This window comes from Balaenoptera physalus, assembly GCF_965194825.1.
Source record: "Balaenoptera physalus genome assembly, chromosome: 10".
Classification (NCBI taxonomy): domain Eukaryota; kingdom Metazoa; phylum Chordata; class Mammalia; order Artiodactyla; family Balaenopteridae; genus Balaenoptera; species Balaenoptera physalus.
Window position 1 is genome coordinate 19,710,835 of NC_138889.1, and position 18,704 is coordinate 19,729,538.

Consider the following 18,704-nt stretch of genomic DNA (forward strand, 5'->3'; position numbering starts at 1 on the left):
CTTCAGTTCCTGACCTGAATTTGATTCCACTCGTTCTGAGAAGAAAAAAAAAAAAGGCACTTTTTTTTAAATTGCATTTTTAATGATCCAGAGCCTCAGATGTGTGGTCCAACAAGGACTAGAGATCCTAATCACATAGCACTTTCATGGAGGAGGTTGTCCCCAGCAAACGTCTAAGGGAAAGATGAGACCAAGTCTAGCTCTAGTTATCAGAGTTTATTCACTGGTGCTCAGAGGGGGTCATGCCTTCCACTGATTGGGTAAAGAGGGCAGACTGCATTTCTCCCAATGCACTTCCAAACTGCCCTTGGGAGAAAAAGTCACAGCTGAGTTCAGTAGGAATAAAGACCATATAGGAGAGGATCTGTTTCATCAGACACATGATCCCTCCATTTATAATCTGTAATACTGACAGCACTCCCACAGAAGTCTGAAGTCTTCTAAATGTTTCCTTTTGCTTGAAGGACACCAGGCACCTTGCCATACCTGGACTTTGGAGTGATAACCCCTGTAATCCAAGGGCTGGGGTTTGGAGGATCCTTGCCCTCAGTGGATGTTCCTCTAACCCTTGAGGTCAGGTGCATGGGTCAGAGGCCAAGATCACATTAGCTCCAAGGAGAGTTTTTGCTTGTGTCTGATTTGTTTGTCACCCTGATAATGCCCTGCTATAATTATCATAGCAGTGGATGAGGAAATATCATCCATTTCACCCAGAGTCATTTTATAGTATCCAGCACAGTGCTTGGCACATAGTAGGTGCTTATTGAATGAATAAGGAGCTTATTCAGGATCAATCTGTCATTTAAGTGACCTTGGCTGAGGAGTTGCTTGGACAGACCCTGGGCTCCCCACCCCGTCTGAGGGGGGACAGCAGTGTCTGGAAATCTGAGCACCTCCATTTCTCAGAGAAAGTGCCCCAGCTTCTGCACTCATGCCACCTCACACCTACTCTAATGTGTTTGGGAATCCGTTGGGAGGGTACTCCTTAGTGGTGGGGAGATTTAAGCTGCTATCTAACAGACTGCTGATGGATTAGCAAGACTTTCAGATAAAACCTTAAAGGGGTTAGAGTTTCATTTTTCCCCCATGCTCAGGGGGAAGAACTCCTGCTTCACTGTTGCCGTAGTTTGGGACCGACAATGAATGAGCGGGGAGTCAGGGCTGGGCGGTGGGCAACAAGGTTCAAGGGAAAGGCCAGATTCTGGTTCCGGCCCAGCCATGGTTTCCTCGGGAAATTCTGGACAAGACATTGAATCTCTGGGCTTCTCTTTCCTTAGCTTCAAATGGGAAATAATAATACCTACCTGACAGGGGTATTGTACACATGAAATGAGAGCAGTGACATGAAAGCCCTTTAAAGAAGTTAAAAGTACTTCCCTGTGTGAGGCTATTATTTTCCTGCCACAGGAAACAGACTGCAGGGCTGAAGCCTCTGCTTGACACACCAGGACTGTTGGGTGGGACTTTTGAATAAGGCTCTTTGGCTTACATTTGCCCAGAGTGTAACAGGGAAGAACATATCTGACTCCATATTGGATCTGTTCCTTTTGGTTTAACCTTTGTATTCTATTGCTTTTGAGACAAGTTAACCACTAAAGGGATGTTGCCAATAGCTTAAAGTATACATAATCTCTGGGAACCCTGCCTCCCATGCCCAAGCACTGAGCTAAAATACCTTTGTTTAGTTCACAGGAAACATCCTGACCAGGCCCACCCAGGAATGGCTGCAGGAAAGAAGAAATTAACACATCCCCACCGGAGTCTGACTGGAACCAGGAAATAATGGCAACAACTTATTGCCTTTTAAACTTTACTTTCTCACCTCCTCCTCTTTGTTCCATAGAAGAAACTAACATCCAAAGCTGGGCAAAATGGTTCTTTGGGACACTAGTCCACCATCTTCTCAGTCTGCTGGCTTTCCAAATAAAGTCCCTATTCCTTGCCCCAACACCTCGTCTGTCAATTTATTGGCCTGTCATGTGGACAGGAGTATGAGCTTGGACTTGGTAACAAGAGGAAACACAAAGGGGGACCATCTCATTCCATGTCGTGTGGATATTATGACAAAGAAATGTGCAGCAGCCACATACTCCTCTGAGGAGTGGCGGACCCAGTGGCTTGGGATCCAGACAAGATAATGTCATGACCGAGAGGGAAGCCACTGTCACTACTGGTGACTCACCCACATGCTCTTGAGGACAGAGCCAAGCACATACTCAAGGATGTGCCCTCCAGATGACATAGCCTTTGAATAAGGTTATTAAACTCCTTCTGTTTATGCCTAACTCTCTTTTTCTTGTTCACAAGACTTGTCATGGGAGAAATCTTCTATGTCCTCCAACTAGAATTTACATTCTAGTTGTAAAGAAAAAATAAAGACACAGAAAAGAATTTCACATCAAAGTATTTAAAAGTGCAGCACACTGAGACAGGAATTCAGAGGAAGGACAAAAAATGTGGGCTGGAAAGGGCTTGGCGCAAATGTATGAGTGCCTGGATGGACCCAGGGTATTACCAAAACAAACCTGGGTCCACTCACCTGAGTGCGAATCTACTGACAATTGGGTTGTAGTGAAGGAAAGTACAGAGTTTATTGCAGGGCGCCAAGCAAGGAGAATGGGCAGCTCATGCTCAAAAACCCAAACTCCCCGATGGCTTTCAGAGAAGGGGTTTTAAAGGCAGTGTGAGGGAGGAGGCTGCAGGGTGAGCGATCAGCTTGTGCACAATTCCCGGATTGGTTGGCATCAAGGTGAAGTTTCAAGCATCATCAACCTTCGGGTTTCAACCAGTCTGGGGTCTATGTGCTTGCAGTCAGCAGTTTCCATCTGGTGGGGTCTGCTTCCTGTAAAAACAACTTAGGAAAATGTGTCAGGCCTTTGTCTGCATCTTTCAGGGAACTGGGAGTTCAGTGGTTCTACTGTGTGGTGGATTTATAGTCTAAATTGTTACCACTTTCCCAGCCCAACAGCTGCCCTTTGTTTCTACATCTTCACATTTCCTAATCATTAACTCTTGAGCCAGCCTTTTGAGACTCAAGGGAGGCCTGGCAGACTAAAGCAAAAGCCTTTAACTTCAAAGGACAGGGACACAGGGGTTTGTATAGGTTTCAATCCCCCCTTTTCTTTGACACTCCTCAATCTTGAGGGGAACAGATTCAGGAAAAGAAAGGGAGTAAAGTTCTGGATAGAAAGGTTAATCATAAACTCAGCAGAGGAACTCAGATTTAGGGGCACTCAGTTTCAGGGACCGATCTTCCACAAGTTTCTTCACCCCTCCATGCCTTAGTTTCCTCCCTGTAAAGAGAATAATTATAGTACCCACCCCATTAGCCAGGATCTGAAACCTAGTAAGTATTTAATGAAAGGTACCTGCCATTTTTATTACATCAGGGCTTTGAGGATGTGTAAGATTTAAGGAAAGGGAAGAAGGTCTTTTGAGTTGGGGGAACAGCAGAAGCAGAATCAAGAGGATGGGAATGAGCAGAATATATGCAGATAAAACACATTGGGGAGCTGGCCTAAGAGAACAGAGGGCATGGTGGGGCACTGCCACTCAGCAAATCTTCCTCAGGCTTCCTTGAGGTGCTGGAGCACCACGATGAACCACAAAGACGTGGGAGCCAGGGTCAGTACTGTAACCCAGCAGGACCCTATGGGACCTTCCTGGGAAAGACCTCCCCCCACCCATGTCCTCTGCCTGCCTCTTGTCTGCAGAAAAACTTTAGCCTCCTAGGCCTTCCCTGATTTCCAAAGAATAAATTTAATCAGAAAAGTGAGAAAATGCAGAAAAGGAAACAGTCAAGCAAGACAAAATAATAATAGTTTAGTCATTAAACAAAGTCAAGGACCTTTAGTTCCTCCTCTGAGGCCATATTCTGAGCCATATCCTTTGAGCTGTTTTACAGAGACTGAAATTCCTTCTGGGTGGAAGAAGTTAACTGCATGCTGACCACAAGCAGGTAGATCCCAGACTGGTTGGAACCAGAAGGTTGATGATGTTGACTCCAATTACCTCACCAACAACCAATCAGAAGAATGTCCATGAGCTGATCATGAACCTCACAACCCCCCCCCCACCCTGTCTTTAAAAACCTTTCCCTGAAAACCACTGGGGAGTTTGGGTCTTTTGAGCATGAGCAGCCTGGACTCCTTGCTTGGCACCTGCAATAAATGCTGCACTTTCCTTCACCACAACCCAGTGTCAGTAGATTGGCTTTACTGTGCGCAGGCGAGTGGACCCAAGTTTGGTTTGGTAACAGTACCAGAATATGACCCTAAAACTAAGCCAACTCCAAGACTCAATGAGATCATACTGGATGGGTCATGTGCTAAGGCCATGTGTAATTTTGGTAATATTTAAGGGGTAATAATAGATATGCTTATTTTAAATTGCACCTAAAACTTATGAATCATGGCTCTTACTCATATCCAGTATAAGGAATATATATAAATCTTACAGTCGTTTAAGTGAAATAATGTGAGTGCTTTATCAGCAAAATTTCAGAAAATTGAAAAAGCATTCTTCTTCCCCCTTTATTCATATACACACATGCACAGACAGGGGGCATCTACAGAGGCAGCTGACTCCAGTATAATGACAACAATAGTAGCTACCATTTCCCGAGGGCTTACTGTGTGCCCAGCATGATGCTGAGAACTTTACAGAAATCATCTCATTTAATCCTGAAATAGCTGTCATACCTCCCCCACTTTTTACAGACAAGGCAATTGAAGGTATGAAATTGTAAGAGGTGAAGCTGGGCTTTGAACCCAGGCATCAGGACGTGGGGCACTTGCACTCCAGCCACTGCATTTACTGCTTCCCAGCGGCCCCCTTGGGTCCCTGCCCTTCTCTGCACCTTGGTTCAGAGGCTTCTCATACATGGAAGACGGCTCACCTGGCCTTCTGGAATCTTGATTTCCTTATTTGTAAAATGGGGGAGGGTGGCCTGGGTGACACATTTTTGAGCAGTGAATTGTATTTAGCAATTGAAGTCAGATGGCTTCCAATAAAGCTGATAGTGTAGATGGTCCCTGAATTATTTTCAGCTTGGACATTCTAGGAGCCTTTGTCCTCATCACTCATTCCAACATTTCTCACTCTCTTGCCGTGCCTTTGATCTAGCCTAAATCCCCATTGCGTGTGAACTCATCCATTTTTACATGGAAATTCATCTCTCGGCTGCAGAGAGATGAAGTCTGCCTGTGCGTGCGTGTGTCTGGGTGGACTTGTGGCTTGAGGGTATGTGAGGGATCTAAATGAGCAGATAGAGCTGCTGAAGATTAAAAGTGCAAATGTGAAGCTGGAGACAGACTCGTGACGGGGGAGGGACGTTCAGGCCGAGCGCAATCAGGCACAGCTGGCAGACGGCCACGCTCACGCGGGGATGGGAGTCCATCTCCGGAACTGGGCCGACCTGAGGCTGGGGTGGCCGTCAGGGCGCATCAGCAGTCACTGCTCCCACGCTCAGCTGGCACCCAAGGCCCTCTCCCCACCCCCTGCCAGAGCTGAGACCAGAGAGCTGCCAGAGAAATGGGATCCTGGCCTCAGGGCCAAATCAGACCAAAGGGCAGACTGGCTCCAGGGAGAACCCATTCTTCATTTCACCTTTTTGAAATGGAGATCAAATTTGAGGTCTTGTTAAAATAGAAGGTCATCCAGCAGGCTTCAGATCACAGAAGCCCAGCTCTTCACTGGCACATGGCAGCAGCAACAGGAGTGGGAGCTGCCCCCTGTGGGTCCTTCTGTGACCCACACCTCCTTTCCAGGGCACTCAGGGCTTGGGCTTGAGGGAAAAAGAACTATCAGTATCCTGATGAGTGGGTGCTGGAGGCACAGTCCTTGGAATCAATAGGTTTTCTTGATTCTAAACTGAGGTCAAATAGCAAGTGACAGGGAGCATCGGTTTGGGGAGGGGACTTTGGGGGCATTGATCCCAGCACCTATGGCCCTTCCTGCATAGGACTCCCAGCCCACTGCACACTGGGTCCTGCTGGTGTAAATGCAGCCCGGCCCTAGGTCTTGGAAGGCCCCAGGTCTTGGAAGGCCCCAGTCACACTGCTGCTGGCAAGGAGCACTGTTGAGCTGCGGTGATCTCTGCTCAGAACCCCACCCTGCCCAGGCCTGGGGCTTTCAGACCTCCCTGCCTCCGAGGTAGTATAAGAAGGCAGGTCGGCAGCCGAGTCTTGAGGGATCCTCATGTTTGCCGTCAGGCGTAGGAGGCAGAGAAAAGCAAACATAAGGGCCACACAGCTGCTTGCCTGCCTTGAGATGAGTACCTAGGAGGACGAGCAGGTTGGTGAGGGTGGAAGGGGGCAGATAATGTGATCACGGTAATTTCAGGCTTCAAAATCATAGTCACTCTTAAGGAAATGCCTCCTCTTTTCCAGTCACCTGTGCCAGGCACTGCATATATGTTATATCCAAACCCAAGAACTCTTTAAGTAGGGACCGTTCCTCCCATTTTACAGAGAGGAAACTGAGGTTTGGAGAGACTAGATAATTTTCCTTCAAACCACGTTGAGTAAGTGGAGGCGTGTTTTTAATGTAGAAGGTGTTAAAATCCAGGCTGGGGTCAAATTCTGACTCCCTAACCTACCTGCTAGGTGATCCTGGGTAAGAAGTACTTACTGTCTTCACATTTTAGTTTATTTACCCATAAAGTGGAGCTAATGCCCACCTCACTGGGTCTTCGTGAGGCTTATATGGGCTGGATCTTCAGGCACTTGTTACGGTGCCTGGTGCAGAGCAGGCTGGCCGGTCGCCGCCCAGGAGGACCAAGAGCCTCTCGCCTTGGGAAAGGGAGTGACTTGTAAATGTTTTCCTCACCTCCAAATACTCTCTCCGCTTACTGGGCCCTCTGAAGAGCCTGTATTTTCAAGGCATTTAGAAAATGAGAACTTTTGCTGAAAAAAGTCATGGAGGAGTAAACGTCACCTGGCCTCAGGATACTTCAGGTGGTACTCTCTTCCTTCGGGTCTCCAAGCCAGGAAGGTCTTGTCCCAACAGATCCTCAGGAAAAGTGCCTACAATAGCATGTCCTACCCTTTCCTATCATTTCCTCCCAGTATCTAACCTCAATCCTGCCTTGCTGCCCTGTAGAAGAGCCGGTGTCACCTAATCTAGGACAGGTGTTCACCATCTGTGACCTGACACCTCTGCTGTGGCTTCAGGATGGTTATTAAGTTCCATCTCGGTCACATCTCTTTAGGATGGACAATCCCACTGCCCGTGGAACCAACAGACTGCCTTCTCGGAATAAGCCACGATCCTGAGGATGGTTAGGATGGTGCCAGGGGCTCCAGTCACGAGGAGAGGAGCCCCTTCTTCAACACGTAGGTAGTTTTTTCCAGGCTGCCTGGGAGCCCTGTATGGTAGCACGTGTTAGAGGTGACGAGGCTAGGGCGGGTTGGCTCCGCAGGGAGACGGAGACACCAGTGTGTAAAACATCTCTCTCCACCTGCGAGAGGAGGGCGATCCTCAGGTGCGGCCAGACCCTCCTCCAAAGCAGAGGGATGGCTGCGCTTGGCAGGCTCTCCGAGGCAAAGATAATAATATAATTTGACTTTCCCCACTCTTCGGGGAAGAGATTACACGTATAATAGCCATTTTCATGAGCCGGGGAGGAGGAGTGCAGCCAAAGAGAGGGAGTGGGAGGGGGTCTGAACTTCAAATCGGAGGAGACAAGCTTGCTGGTTACGTACACAGGCAGGCTTTTCCATTTCTAAAGCTCCACTGAATTCTCTCCAAAACCAGCAAATTTTGCAGCCTCTAATTTTCTTCTCTGTGCTCTATTTAGCACCAAGCCATCTCCCTCTGCAATTCAGTAGCCTCTTGAAGTGTGTTTGTTTGCATGATGGGACTGAGTGGGCAAGTCCCAGCCTCTCTAATGTGGCCTGTCACTTGCCTGCCACCCAGGGACAGTAGGGCACCAACACAGAGTACTCCAGTGAGCTTGATCCCAGAGTGAGACTCTCAGGGCTACTGATTTCCTTCCAGCCCCCCAAAGTGACAATGATCTCTCTTGGTTTCCAAGGGCTATCTCACTTGTGAAGACCCGTTTGGGTGTGCTGAAAAAAATCTCTCAGGAGGAGGATTTCCTTTCTTACGTGGTCCAAAAACATCCAGTTCTGATTCCTTAAAGGACGTGTGCTTACCTTTTCCCAGCCCCCTTAAATTTAACTCAGATGACATCAAAGTCAACCCCCTCAATCTCAAGATGGAGCCTAGAAATCTCTTATATTTGTGTAGCATTTTGCAATTCCTCGTGGCTTTACCTCCAAAACTTCATTCAATCTTCACAGTAATGTTGGAGATAGGTTGGACAGGTATTACTCTAGCTTTTCCAAAAGCGGCAACCAAAGCCCAGAGAGGTTGAGTGTCTTGCCCAAAGTCACACAGCTGCCAGGTAGCAGGGTAAGTAGGACCACAGGCCTTTGGAACTTTGGTCTGGGACACTTGGCATTCACTCTACCATGCAGGTCCCGCCTCCTACCCTAAAACAGTCAAGTGATGGTACTGAGAAGTGGAAGAGTGGTGGCACTTATTGGACTTTTTGCTTAGGGACTTGGGGTCCAAAGGTAACCTTGCCAGTTTCAGAGTGGACTGAGGACAACTGTAAGGGAGCAGCGCCTTTTGGGGATGGGGTGGGAGAGCAAGGTGGGTTAGAGAAATAGATTATGTCTGGATTTGTGAGAGTTCAGGAGAGAAACAGATCCCCCCCACCCCGGCACTGGGAGCAGAAGACAATTTAAGGGAAGGGGGTGTCACAACATCCTTGCATGGGGCGGAGGAAGGCAGCGGGTGGTGCTTCCAGGACTGACTCCCCTGGACCTTACAGAACTCCCTGCTGGGGAGCCACACCCACCACTCAACCCACTGAATTCAAGATCGTGCGCCACAGCCAGGTCTGAGACCATGCAGACGCCGCTGCAGCTGTGTCTTGGCACTTCAGAGCTGGAAAACAGAGGCCAAAATGCCACTCCTGAAAAACCTGATGGTTCTAGCGTGTTGCCAGCAGAAAACAGCAAGAGGGGCAGGTGGGGTGTTAGGCGGAATCCAGTTCCTATCTAGAACTGTTGCTTACCAGAGAGTTTGGGAAAGTCTTGTGACCAGTGAAAACCAACAGGCGAGAACTCTGAAGATCAGTATTCAGGTCTGGAGTGGATATTCAGAAAGTCTTTATTGGCACAGGAACGAGCCAGAGCTCACACGGACGCCACGTCTCTCAAGAATTGTCCATGTACTTCATGGTAGAGTTGAGAATCTCCATCCCGTGAAGCTCTCTCAGTAGAGCAGCAAACCTGTCATAATCAGAACACAAACTCCAGGACATAAATGCCAGGGTGCAGACACCTGGCCCCCAGAGGCATCCCCCCCCAGGCAGAAGCCGGCTGGGAAGGCAGGACAGGGCAGCTGCTGCTGCCCTGGGGAACCCTAAAGATCAAAGCGGGGAGACCCTCAGGAGGCCCACAAAACACGGCAACACTCGCCGTGTGAGTGGCAGATGTGACAGGGACCTGCGGGACCTGCTCTTGGGAGCTCCCCAGCAGGTTGCCACAGAGAGCCCATCCTAGCTGATGTGCTTTGCTTTCTGCAGAAGAAAGATTTTATCCATTCCTTCCATTTGAACAATCAGACAGAACTCGAAAAGACCGTAGACGTCATCCAGGTCCACCCTCTCATTCTCCAGAGGAGGGGTGGGAGGGGGAGGCTGTGCGAGAAGGAAGCAGGCAGGCCAGAGACCCTCCCCACCATGGAAGGCACCCCCTCCTGGGCCAGGGCACCACGCTCAGCCACAGGTGGGCACCTTCTAGGAACACGAGGACCAGGCGTTCCAGCGCCTCAGATCGGGGCAGAGCGGGGCGGAAGCCTGAGCTGAGAGAGGCACGATACCCAGGTCAAGTGCAGGCTCCTGTCTGAGCTTGTTGGGTGGCCTTAATCATGCCGCTCCCCAACCTCGCCTGTTTTCTCCAGCGCAAGAGCTTACCCTACGGGACATTCTCCCATACACTTAGGTCCCAAGCAAAAAAAAAAAAAAAAAAAAAAATGAAGCGGGGGAGGTCTATTTCTGGAAAAGCAGAGGAGAGAGAAAGGAGACCAAGAGAAGGGGAGATGGTGTGAGAGGGAGAGGGAAGAGGGGTAGAAAGAGGAGAGGCTGGAGGAGACTGTGGGAATGGAACAGAGAGAAGACGACGGCCGTCGGTGCCCAGAAAGATCCCTGTCCCATAACCGTGTTCCCTCTCCGGCTGCAGCCTGAGCTCTCCCCAGTGCCCTGGGGGTGGGGGGGCTTCCTCCAGAGAAGCAGCTGGGCTCCCTGCCGCGCCGTGCACCTGGGCTCGGCCGTGCACAGCTTCCCCAGGGCGATGCCCGCGTTCAGCTGCACGGCCGTCTTCTGCGCGTCGCCGCCCGCGAGCTTCAGCAAGACCGGCACGATGTCCGTGGTCAGCAGGGACGAGGCCACGTGTGGCACCTCCACGCAGTTCCCCAGGCAGAGGGTGGCGTTGCCCACCAGAATCTCATCCTCCGAGCGCAGCAGCTGCATCAGAACGCCGAGCTCTACAGGGTGGAGAACAAGCGGGAGGCTGGCAGTGGAACATGGGGGGCACAGGGAGGTGGCAGCGGATGGACATGTCACCTGCTCGGCAAATCCCTATTGAGTGCTCTGAAGCTCTCTGCCTCCTGGCTGTGTCTCTGAGGGACTTCAGGAGCCCAGGGCAGAGCCTGGCAGGACTCAGTTGTCCCGGGAATGCAGGCTATGCATCGGACAGGTCCATTCTCTCTACATCCACAATCTGAACCTCTCAGCTCCACCCGACAGCCCCCGCCTGAGTGGCAGGCCATGGGCTGGCACCCTGTACCTGCGGGGCCAGGAACAGGTTCCACAGGAAAGGTTCCTGCTCCCCACTCAGTGGGGACCCCCTCAGTTCACGCCTGTGTGGCCCCAGAGGAGGTGGGAAGGAGAGTGTTAGCCGGACCCCTGCTCCGCATGACAGGGCAGTGACTGGACTAAAGCCAGGCTCAGCCTCTCCCACTCTCCTTGGTCACTAAGGTGTTTCCCCTGGGAAGGAAGAGGACCCGTGTTAGGTCAGTCTAAGCAGAATGCTCTACAAACAAGCGCAATTCGCTTGGAGTGGGGAGGTAGCTCCCAGCTTTGATTCTGTTATCTTTGAGCTGCTTCCCAGCTGAGTCTTCCAGCAAGGATGTGGTACCTGTGCGCGGGCCGAATGCTAATTAAGAGCTTTCAGAGCTGGAGGTGAGGTGACGTCATCTTCATACACACTGCCTGAGTCCGGGGAGCGGGTGACGCCATCATCCTCAGTCTTTCCTCCCTCCTCACCGGCAGTTCCCTTTGCAGCTTCCCGGCTTGATTAACCTCTGGGTTAATGTGGGCTCCACTTAAAGAAACTATCACTTACTTTTATCCAGTCTTATCAGCTCTTCTCGCGCTTCGTGATAACTATTAGTGCAGATGGCGAGTATCTTTACCGCATAACGTGACGCAGTCTGGCCTCCTGCCTAGATTTCAGAGTGAAATTAGGAAAAGAAAATCAATGCCATGGTTGTTCTCGGCCAGAAACTACAGTCAGCAGCTGTGATTGTGCTCGTGGCTTCCTAGACTTCTGAGACAGAGCTCTGCTGACAATAGCGTGTGCTTCCTGGCGAGTGGGCCTGGTCCCTGCTGGGATGCAGTGTCACTCACATCCTCCCTAACGTGGCCCTCACCCCCGCTATGAATGTAGGCCTGTCATGTACACCTGAGTAATTACCTGTGGAAGGCTTAGGAGTGAGTGGCTGAGAAGAGAATGGTGTTGTCGACTGGCAGATCTACCAAAAAAGGGAGGAAAAGGCCCTCCCATGTCATTTCGCCATTTGAGAATGAGGGTTGACTTGAGAAGGCTGTCAGGCTGACAGGCCTGCATGGAGAACATTACGAACCTAGATCATTTTAAGAGGTGACAACTGTCGAATCATAACCCTTAAAATCACCCTATGTGGAGTCTTTAAAATGCATGTGTGTGTGAAGGCATGCATAATGCACATGTGTGTGCATGCAACCAGCAGGCTCCGGTGGGTGTGCAAGAGTTATACAGAGTGAACGACGGTCATCATCCACGTGGCTGCCTAAACTCAGACCCACCACCATGCCCCCTCAATATCGCCCCTGCCCCAGAAGCAGCCCCCCGACAGAGCACGCTTCCTGGTGCCACTCAGCCTGGGTTTTATGAGTAAGTCTCCCATGGGGTCACCACAGTAACATGGGGGCGTGACCCTCACTGGGCACACGCATTGTTGGCGGGACCCAAAGATGCAACCTAGTAACTCACCTCCCACTTCAGGAGAATCTAGTTAACTCTTGTACTGACTCACACAGATTCACTGCACTCATATTGCGGGGAAAATCTGAACATCCTTTTAAAAGCCACACGGTTACTCTGCAGCCTACATATCTCATAAATGGAGTTATCTCCAACCTTCTCCAGGTAACTGGATAAAGCGTCACGAGCAGGAAACCATGAACAAAACCAGGACCCGAGAAACCTTGTTGAAGCCACTCAGACCATCTTTTTCGAGGACAGAGGCCATACATTTTTAAAGTTAGGTTTAAGTGGTAAGCAGTTTTTATGGATGTTATCTAATGAACAATTATTTGTTCAACAATCTTACATTGCTGGTCAGAGCAGAGTCTGGGGGGACAGGCAGAAGGGAATCTCCATTCAAGAAGGTTAGAAGCTAGCAGGGGGGAAATAGAAGAACCTTAACTGAACAAAGCCCTCCTTTATTCTGTTCCCCAAATAAAATATGACACTCCCGGAAATTCAGGAGGTTGTAACCAATGAAGTTATTTTACCTTCAGGAATTTAATCATTTTCTTCACCACTCCTGCTCTGAGGGCCTCCTCAACAATTTTCAGAGAGGAAGAAAGGGTGCGGCTAAGAATGCCAGCAGCTCTCTGAGTGAAGCAGAAAGAAAGGCTGATTAAACGTTCCTAAGTGGGGAGGGGCAAGAAAGGGGTAGGGGGTTAAGGCTACAAACTACGATGCATAAAATAAATAAGCCACAAGGGTATATTGTACAGCATAGGGAATATAGCCAATATTTTATCATAACTATAAATGGAGCAGAACCTTTAAAAATTGTGAATCACTGTGTTGTACATCTGAAACTTAGATAATATTGTACACCCACTATACCTCAATAGAAATTTCTTTCTTAAAACGCTGATGACCTTTTAAAGTCAAGAAGTAGTTTGGTGAGGCAAAAACAATCAATAGTATTAGATGCAAAATAATATTTTGACTTTAAAAATACAGTGGCCAAGGAATTGATAGCAAGTCAAGTACTGTTCTTTGTAATAAAGCTGCTGGGTAGGCAATTCTAAGGGCTGCCAACATTGCCCCCGGGTGCACAGAGGCCCAGCTTATTCCAGCTTCACACAGGACCAGCGTTCAACCCTTGGCAAGAAAGTCCTGCCCTGTATCACCCGTGGGGCTCTGATACCAACAGGGCCCTTATTAGATGGTGGACTTCCTGGATGGATCCTCTGGGACTTTTAGCTTTTCCTTTATCTTTTCTAAATCTGTCTTTTTATTCTATTCTCTGGGAGACTTCATTGATTTTATTTGCCAGTTCTGATTTTTAAAAAAGTAGTTCTGTTACTATTTTATGGCCATAACACTATCTTGAATCTTTCTGAAGATACGAGTGATAGTTATTAATTTTTTCTTCTGTTTTCTACTTCATCTCTATTTTTTGAGAGTCAAATTTTCTGCTTACCTTGCTTTGTCTATTTATTTGTATGGCTTTCCTGATATGCCTGGTGAGAGCTACCCTTAGCTCTCCAGTCACATTTATGAAAAAAGCAGTATGTTTGGGTACACTATGTTTATGGGAAGTTTGTCCACTGACAGGTGGAGAGGTGGCACTCTCAAATACCAGAAAGCAAAAATTTTTTCTCTGGTCTTTCAATTCCTTTAGGAAAAAAAGGCTCATTTTATGCCTGAGGAATAGATGCCTGGCTGCCAAATGCAGTCCCCCCGTCTCTTACTTCTGTCCTCTGCTGTAGCTGGCAGTCTGAATTCTCGATCTTCTCCATGGAACTGCAAGACAGACCTGCTACCTCCCAGCTGGGCTCCCCTCTTCTGTCCTCTACATGAAGGCTTCTTTAGCCCTGCCTCATTAATTACCAGTCTGGCAGCTGTTCTCCATCTTCCAGAAACTAGCTAAAATAACTTACCCTTTGGCGACCTCTTGCCTGTTCACTTTGTCAGTGTGGGTTTCTGCCTTTTTTTCCCCCTAATGTCTTTAGTCTCATTTTAATGAAGTCTCCAGAGCAAGAATGGACAAGCTTGTGTATTATCATATTACCTATCTTGTTTCCCTAATCTGCTTCCTGCAGGGGCTAGGATGTGACTACAGTTGACAGTACAGCTCTCTTTTCAGGCCCAAGGCGGTAGAGAGAGCACCGTATTAAAGGACCTGGTTCCCTGCTAAGGCTACTGCCCTGCTCAACAAGCTGGTCAGCACCCACCTAGCTGTGGCCAAGCAGAGTCCTGGGGACATCTGGCCCAGAGTCCTTGAAGGGCCAGTGTGGAACTAGTGCAGGCCCAGCTTTAGACCCACCAGCCAGAAAACCCCAAGTACCCAAGAACAGTGGTGCTTACCACTTTTGGAGTCGTGTATCATTTTTGAGGATCTGATGAAAGCTGTGGTGGCCTCCAGTCCCATGAAAATGCACATACACTCAGAATTTTCTGTACAATTGCTGGGGGTTCCAGGGAACCTGAAGACCTACCACATCTTCCTGGAGCCCAGGTTAAGCAGCTTTGCCCTGTAAGTCTGGATTGACTTCAGGGAAGCTGTGGGCTTGCTGGCCACAAACAGGATATGCTGGATCTACTTGGAAGGTTTTTACAACCCTGGAACCAGTCCTCCGGCTATGATCCTTTTTTTTTTTCAAAAAAAAATTTTTTTAATACAGCAGGTTCTCATTACTTATCTATTTTGTACATATTAGTGTATATACGTCAATCCCAATTTCCCAATTCAGCCCACCACCATCCCCCCTTCACATCCCCCCCTTGGTGTCCATACATTTGTTCTCTACATCTGTGTCTCTATTTCTGCCTTGCAAACCAGTTCACCTGTACCATTTTTCTAGATTCCACATATATGCGTTAATATATGATATTTGTTTTTCTCTTTCTGACTTACTTCACTCTGTATGACAGTCTCTAGATCCATCCACATCTCTACAAATGACCCAATTTCGTTCCTTTTTATGGCTGAGTAATATTCCATTGTATATATGTACCACATCTTCTTCATCCATTCGTCTGTCGATGGGCCTTTAGGTTGCTTCCATGACCTGACTATTGTAAATAGTGCTGCAATGAACATTGGGGTGCATGTTTCTTTTTGAATTATAGTTTTCTAAGGGTATATGCCCAGTAGTGGGATTGCTGGGTCATATGGTAATTCTATTTTTAGTTTTTTAAGGAACCTCCATACTGTTCTCCATAGTGGCTGTATCAATTTACATTCCCACCAACAGTGCAAGAGGGTTCCCTTTTCTCCGCACCCACTCCAGCATTTGTTGTTTGTAGATTTTCTGATGATGCCCATTCTAACTGGTGTGAGGTGATGCCTCATTGTAGTTTTGATTTGCATTTTTCTAATAATTAGTGATGTTGAGTAGCTTTTCATGTGCCTCTTGGCCATCTGTATGTCTTCTTTGGAGAGATGTCTATTCAGGTCTTCTGCCCATTTGTTGATTGGGTTGTTTGTTTTTTTAATATTGAGCTGCATGAGCTGTTGATTTTTTTTTGAGATTAATCCTTTGCCTGTTGATTCGTTTGCAAATATTTTCTCCCATTCTGAGGGTTGTCTTTCTGTTTTGTTTATAGTTTCCTTTGATGTGCAAAAGATTTTACTAGGTCCTATTAGGTCCAATTTGTTTTTTGTTTTTTTTTTTTTAATTTTTATTTATTATTTATTTATTATGTTTATTTTTGGCTATGTTGGGTCTTCGTTTCTGTGTGAGGGCTTTCTCCAGTTGCGGCGAGCGGGGGCCACTCTTCATCGCGGTGCGCGGGCCTGTCACTATCGCGGCCCCTCTTGCTGCGGAGCAGAGGCTCCAGACGCTCAGGCTCAGTAGTTGTGGCTCACGGGCCCAGTTGCTCCGCGGCATGTGGGATCTTCCCAGACCAGGGCTCGAACCCGTGTCCCCTGCATTGGCAGGCAGATTCTCAACCACTGCGCCACCAGGGAAGCCCTCCAATTTGTTTTTATTTCCATTACTCTAGGAGGTGGGTCAAAGAAGATCTTGCTGTGATTTGTCAAAGAGTGTTCTTCGTATGTTTTCCTCTAAGAGTTTTATAGTGTCCGGTGTTACATTTAGGTATTTAATCCATTTTGAGTTTATTTTTGTGTATGCTGTTAGGGAGTGTTCTAATTTCCTTCTTTTACATGTAGCTGTCCAGTTTTGCCAACACCACTTACTGAAGAGACTGTCTTTTTTCCACTGTATATTCTTGCCTCCTTTGTCATAAATTAGGTGACCATAGGTACATGGGTTTATCTCTGGACTTTCTATCCTGTTCCATTGATCTATATTTCTGTTTCTGTACCGGTACCATATTGTCTTGACTACTGTAGCTCTGTAGTATAATCTGAAGTCAGGGAGTCTGATTCCTCCAGCTCCATTTTTTTCCCTCAAGACTGCTTTGGCTATTCAGGGTCTTTTGTGTCTCCATACAAATTTTAAGATTTTTTGTTCTAGTTCTGTAAAAAATGCCACTGGTAATTTGATAGGGATTGCATTGAATCTCTAGATTGCTTTGCATAGTATAGTCATTTTCAAAATATTGAGTCTTCCAATCCAAGAACATGGTATATCTCTCCATCTGTTTGTGTCATCTTTGATTTATTTCATCAGTGTTTTATAGTGTTCTCAGTACAGGTCTTTTACCTCCTTAGGTAGGTTTATTGCTAGGTATTTTATTCTTTTTGTTGCAGTGGTGAATGGGATTGTTTCCTTAATTTCTCTTTCTGATCTTTCATTGTTAGTGTATAGGAATGCAAGAGATTTCTCTGCATTAATTTTGTATCCTGCAACTTTACCAAATTCATTGATTAGCTCTAGTAGTTTTCTGGTGGCATCTTTAGGATTCTTTATGTATAGTATCATGCCATCTGCAAACAGTGACAGTTTTTCTTCTTGTTTTCCAATTTGTATTCCTTTTATTTCTTTTTCTTCTCTGATTGCCGTCGCTAGGACTTCCAAAACTATGTTGAATAATAGTGGCAAGAGTGGACATCCTTGTCTTGTTCCTGATCTTAGATGAAATGCTTTCACTTTTTCACCATTGAGAATGATGTTTGCTGTGGGTTTGACATATATGGCCTTTATTATGTTGAGGTAGATTCCCTCTATGCCCACTTTCTGGAGAGTTTTTATCATAAATGGGTGTTGAATTTTGTCAAAAGCTTTTTCTGCATCTATTGAGATGATCATATGGTTTTTACTCTTCAGTATGTTAATATGGTGTATCACAGTGATTGATTTGTGTATACTGAAGAAACCTTGCATCTCTGGGATAAATCCTTCTTGATCATGGTGTATGATCCTTTTAATATGCTGTTGGATTCTGTTTGCTAGCATTTTGTTGAGGATTTTTGCATCTATATTCATCACTGATATTGGTCTGTAATTTTTTTTTTTGTAGTATCTCTGTCTGGTTTTGGTATCAGGGTGATGGTGGCCTCATAGAATGAGTTTGGGAGTGTTCCTTCCTCTGCAATTTTTTGGAAGAGTTTGAGAAGGATGGCTGTTAGCTCTTCTCTAAATGTTTGACAGAATTCGCCTGTGAAGCCATCTGGTCCTGGACTTTTGTTTGTTGGAAGATTTTTAATCACAGTTTCAATTTCACTACTTGTGATTGGTCTGTTCATATTTTCTATTTCTTCCTGGTTCAGTCTTGGAAAGTTATACCTTTCTAAGAATTTGTCCATTTCTTCCAGGTTGTCCATTTTATTGGCATAGAGTTGCTTGTAGTAGTCTCTTAGGATGCTTTGTATTTCTGCAGTGTCTGTTGTAACTTCTCCTTTTTCATTTCTAATTTTATTGATTTGAGTCCTCTCCCTCTTTTTCTTGATGAGTCTGGCTAAAGGTTTATCAATTTTGTTTATCTTCTCAAAGAACCAGCTTTTAGTTTTATTGATCTTTGCTATTGTTTTCTTTGTTTCTATTTCACTTATGTCTGCTCTGATCTTTATGATTTCTTTCCTTCTGCTAACTTTGGGTTTTGTTTGTTCATCTTTCTCTAGTTCCTTTAGGTGTAAGGTTAGATTGTTTATTTGAGATGTTTCTTGAGGTAGGCTTGTATAGCTATAAACTTCCCTCTTAGAACTGCTTTTGCTGCATCCCATAGGTTTTGGATCATCGTGTTTTCATTGTAATTTGTCTCTAGGTATTTTTTGATTTCCTCTTTGATTTCTTCAGTGATCTCTTGGTTATTTAGTAGTGTATTGTTTAGCCTCCATGTGTTTGTATATTTTACAGATTTTTTCCTGTAATTGATATCTAGTCTCATAGCATTGTGGTCAGAAAACTTGATACGATTTCAATTTTCTTAAATTTACCGAGGCTTGATTTGTGACCCAAGATGTGATCTATCCTGGAGAATGTTCTGTGTGCACTTGAG

General features: G+C 46.7%; 1 protein-coding gene across 3 annotated transcripts in view; it reads right to left on the reverse strand.

Moving 5' to 3' along the window:
• Window positions 1-9,157: 9,157 nt before the first annotated feature.
• Window positions 9,158-18,704, reverse strand: part of TTC12 (tetratricopeptide repeat domain 12) — a 50,878-nt gene continuing 41,331 nt past the window's right edge. The window contains exons 19-22 of one of the 3 annotated variants that reach the window (XM_082411067.1): window positions 12,851-12,952; window positions 11,418-11,517; window positions 10,332-10,557; window positions 9,158-9,302 (exon numbers count right to left, since the gene is read on the reverse strand). In XM_082411067.1, the coding sequence (XP_082267193.1) occupies window positions 9,227-9,302; window positions 10,332-10,557; window positions 11,418-11,517; window positions 12,851-12,952 (504 nt within the window). In that variant the 3' untranslated portion in view covers window positions 9,158-9,226. Of the gene's footprint in view, window positions 10,558-11,417; window positions 11,518-12,850; window positions 12,953-18,704 lie in introns of all 3 variants that reach the window. The other 2 variants (XM_082411065.1, XM_082411066.1) reach the window with 2 other exon arrangements.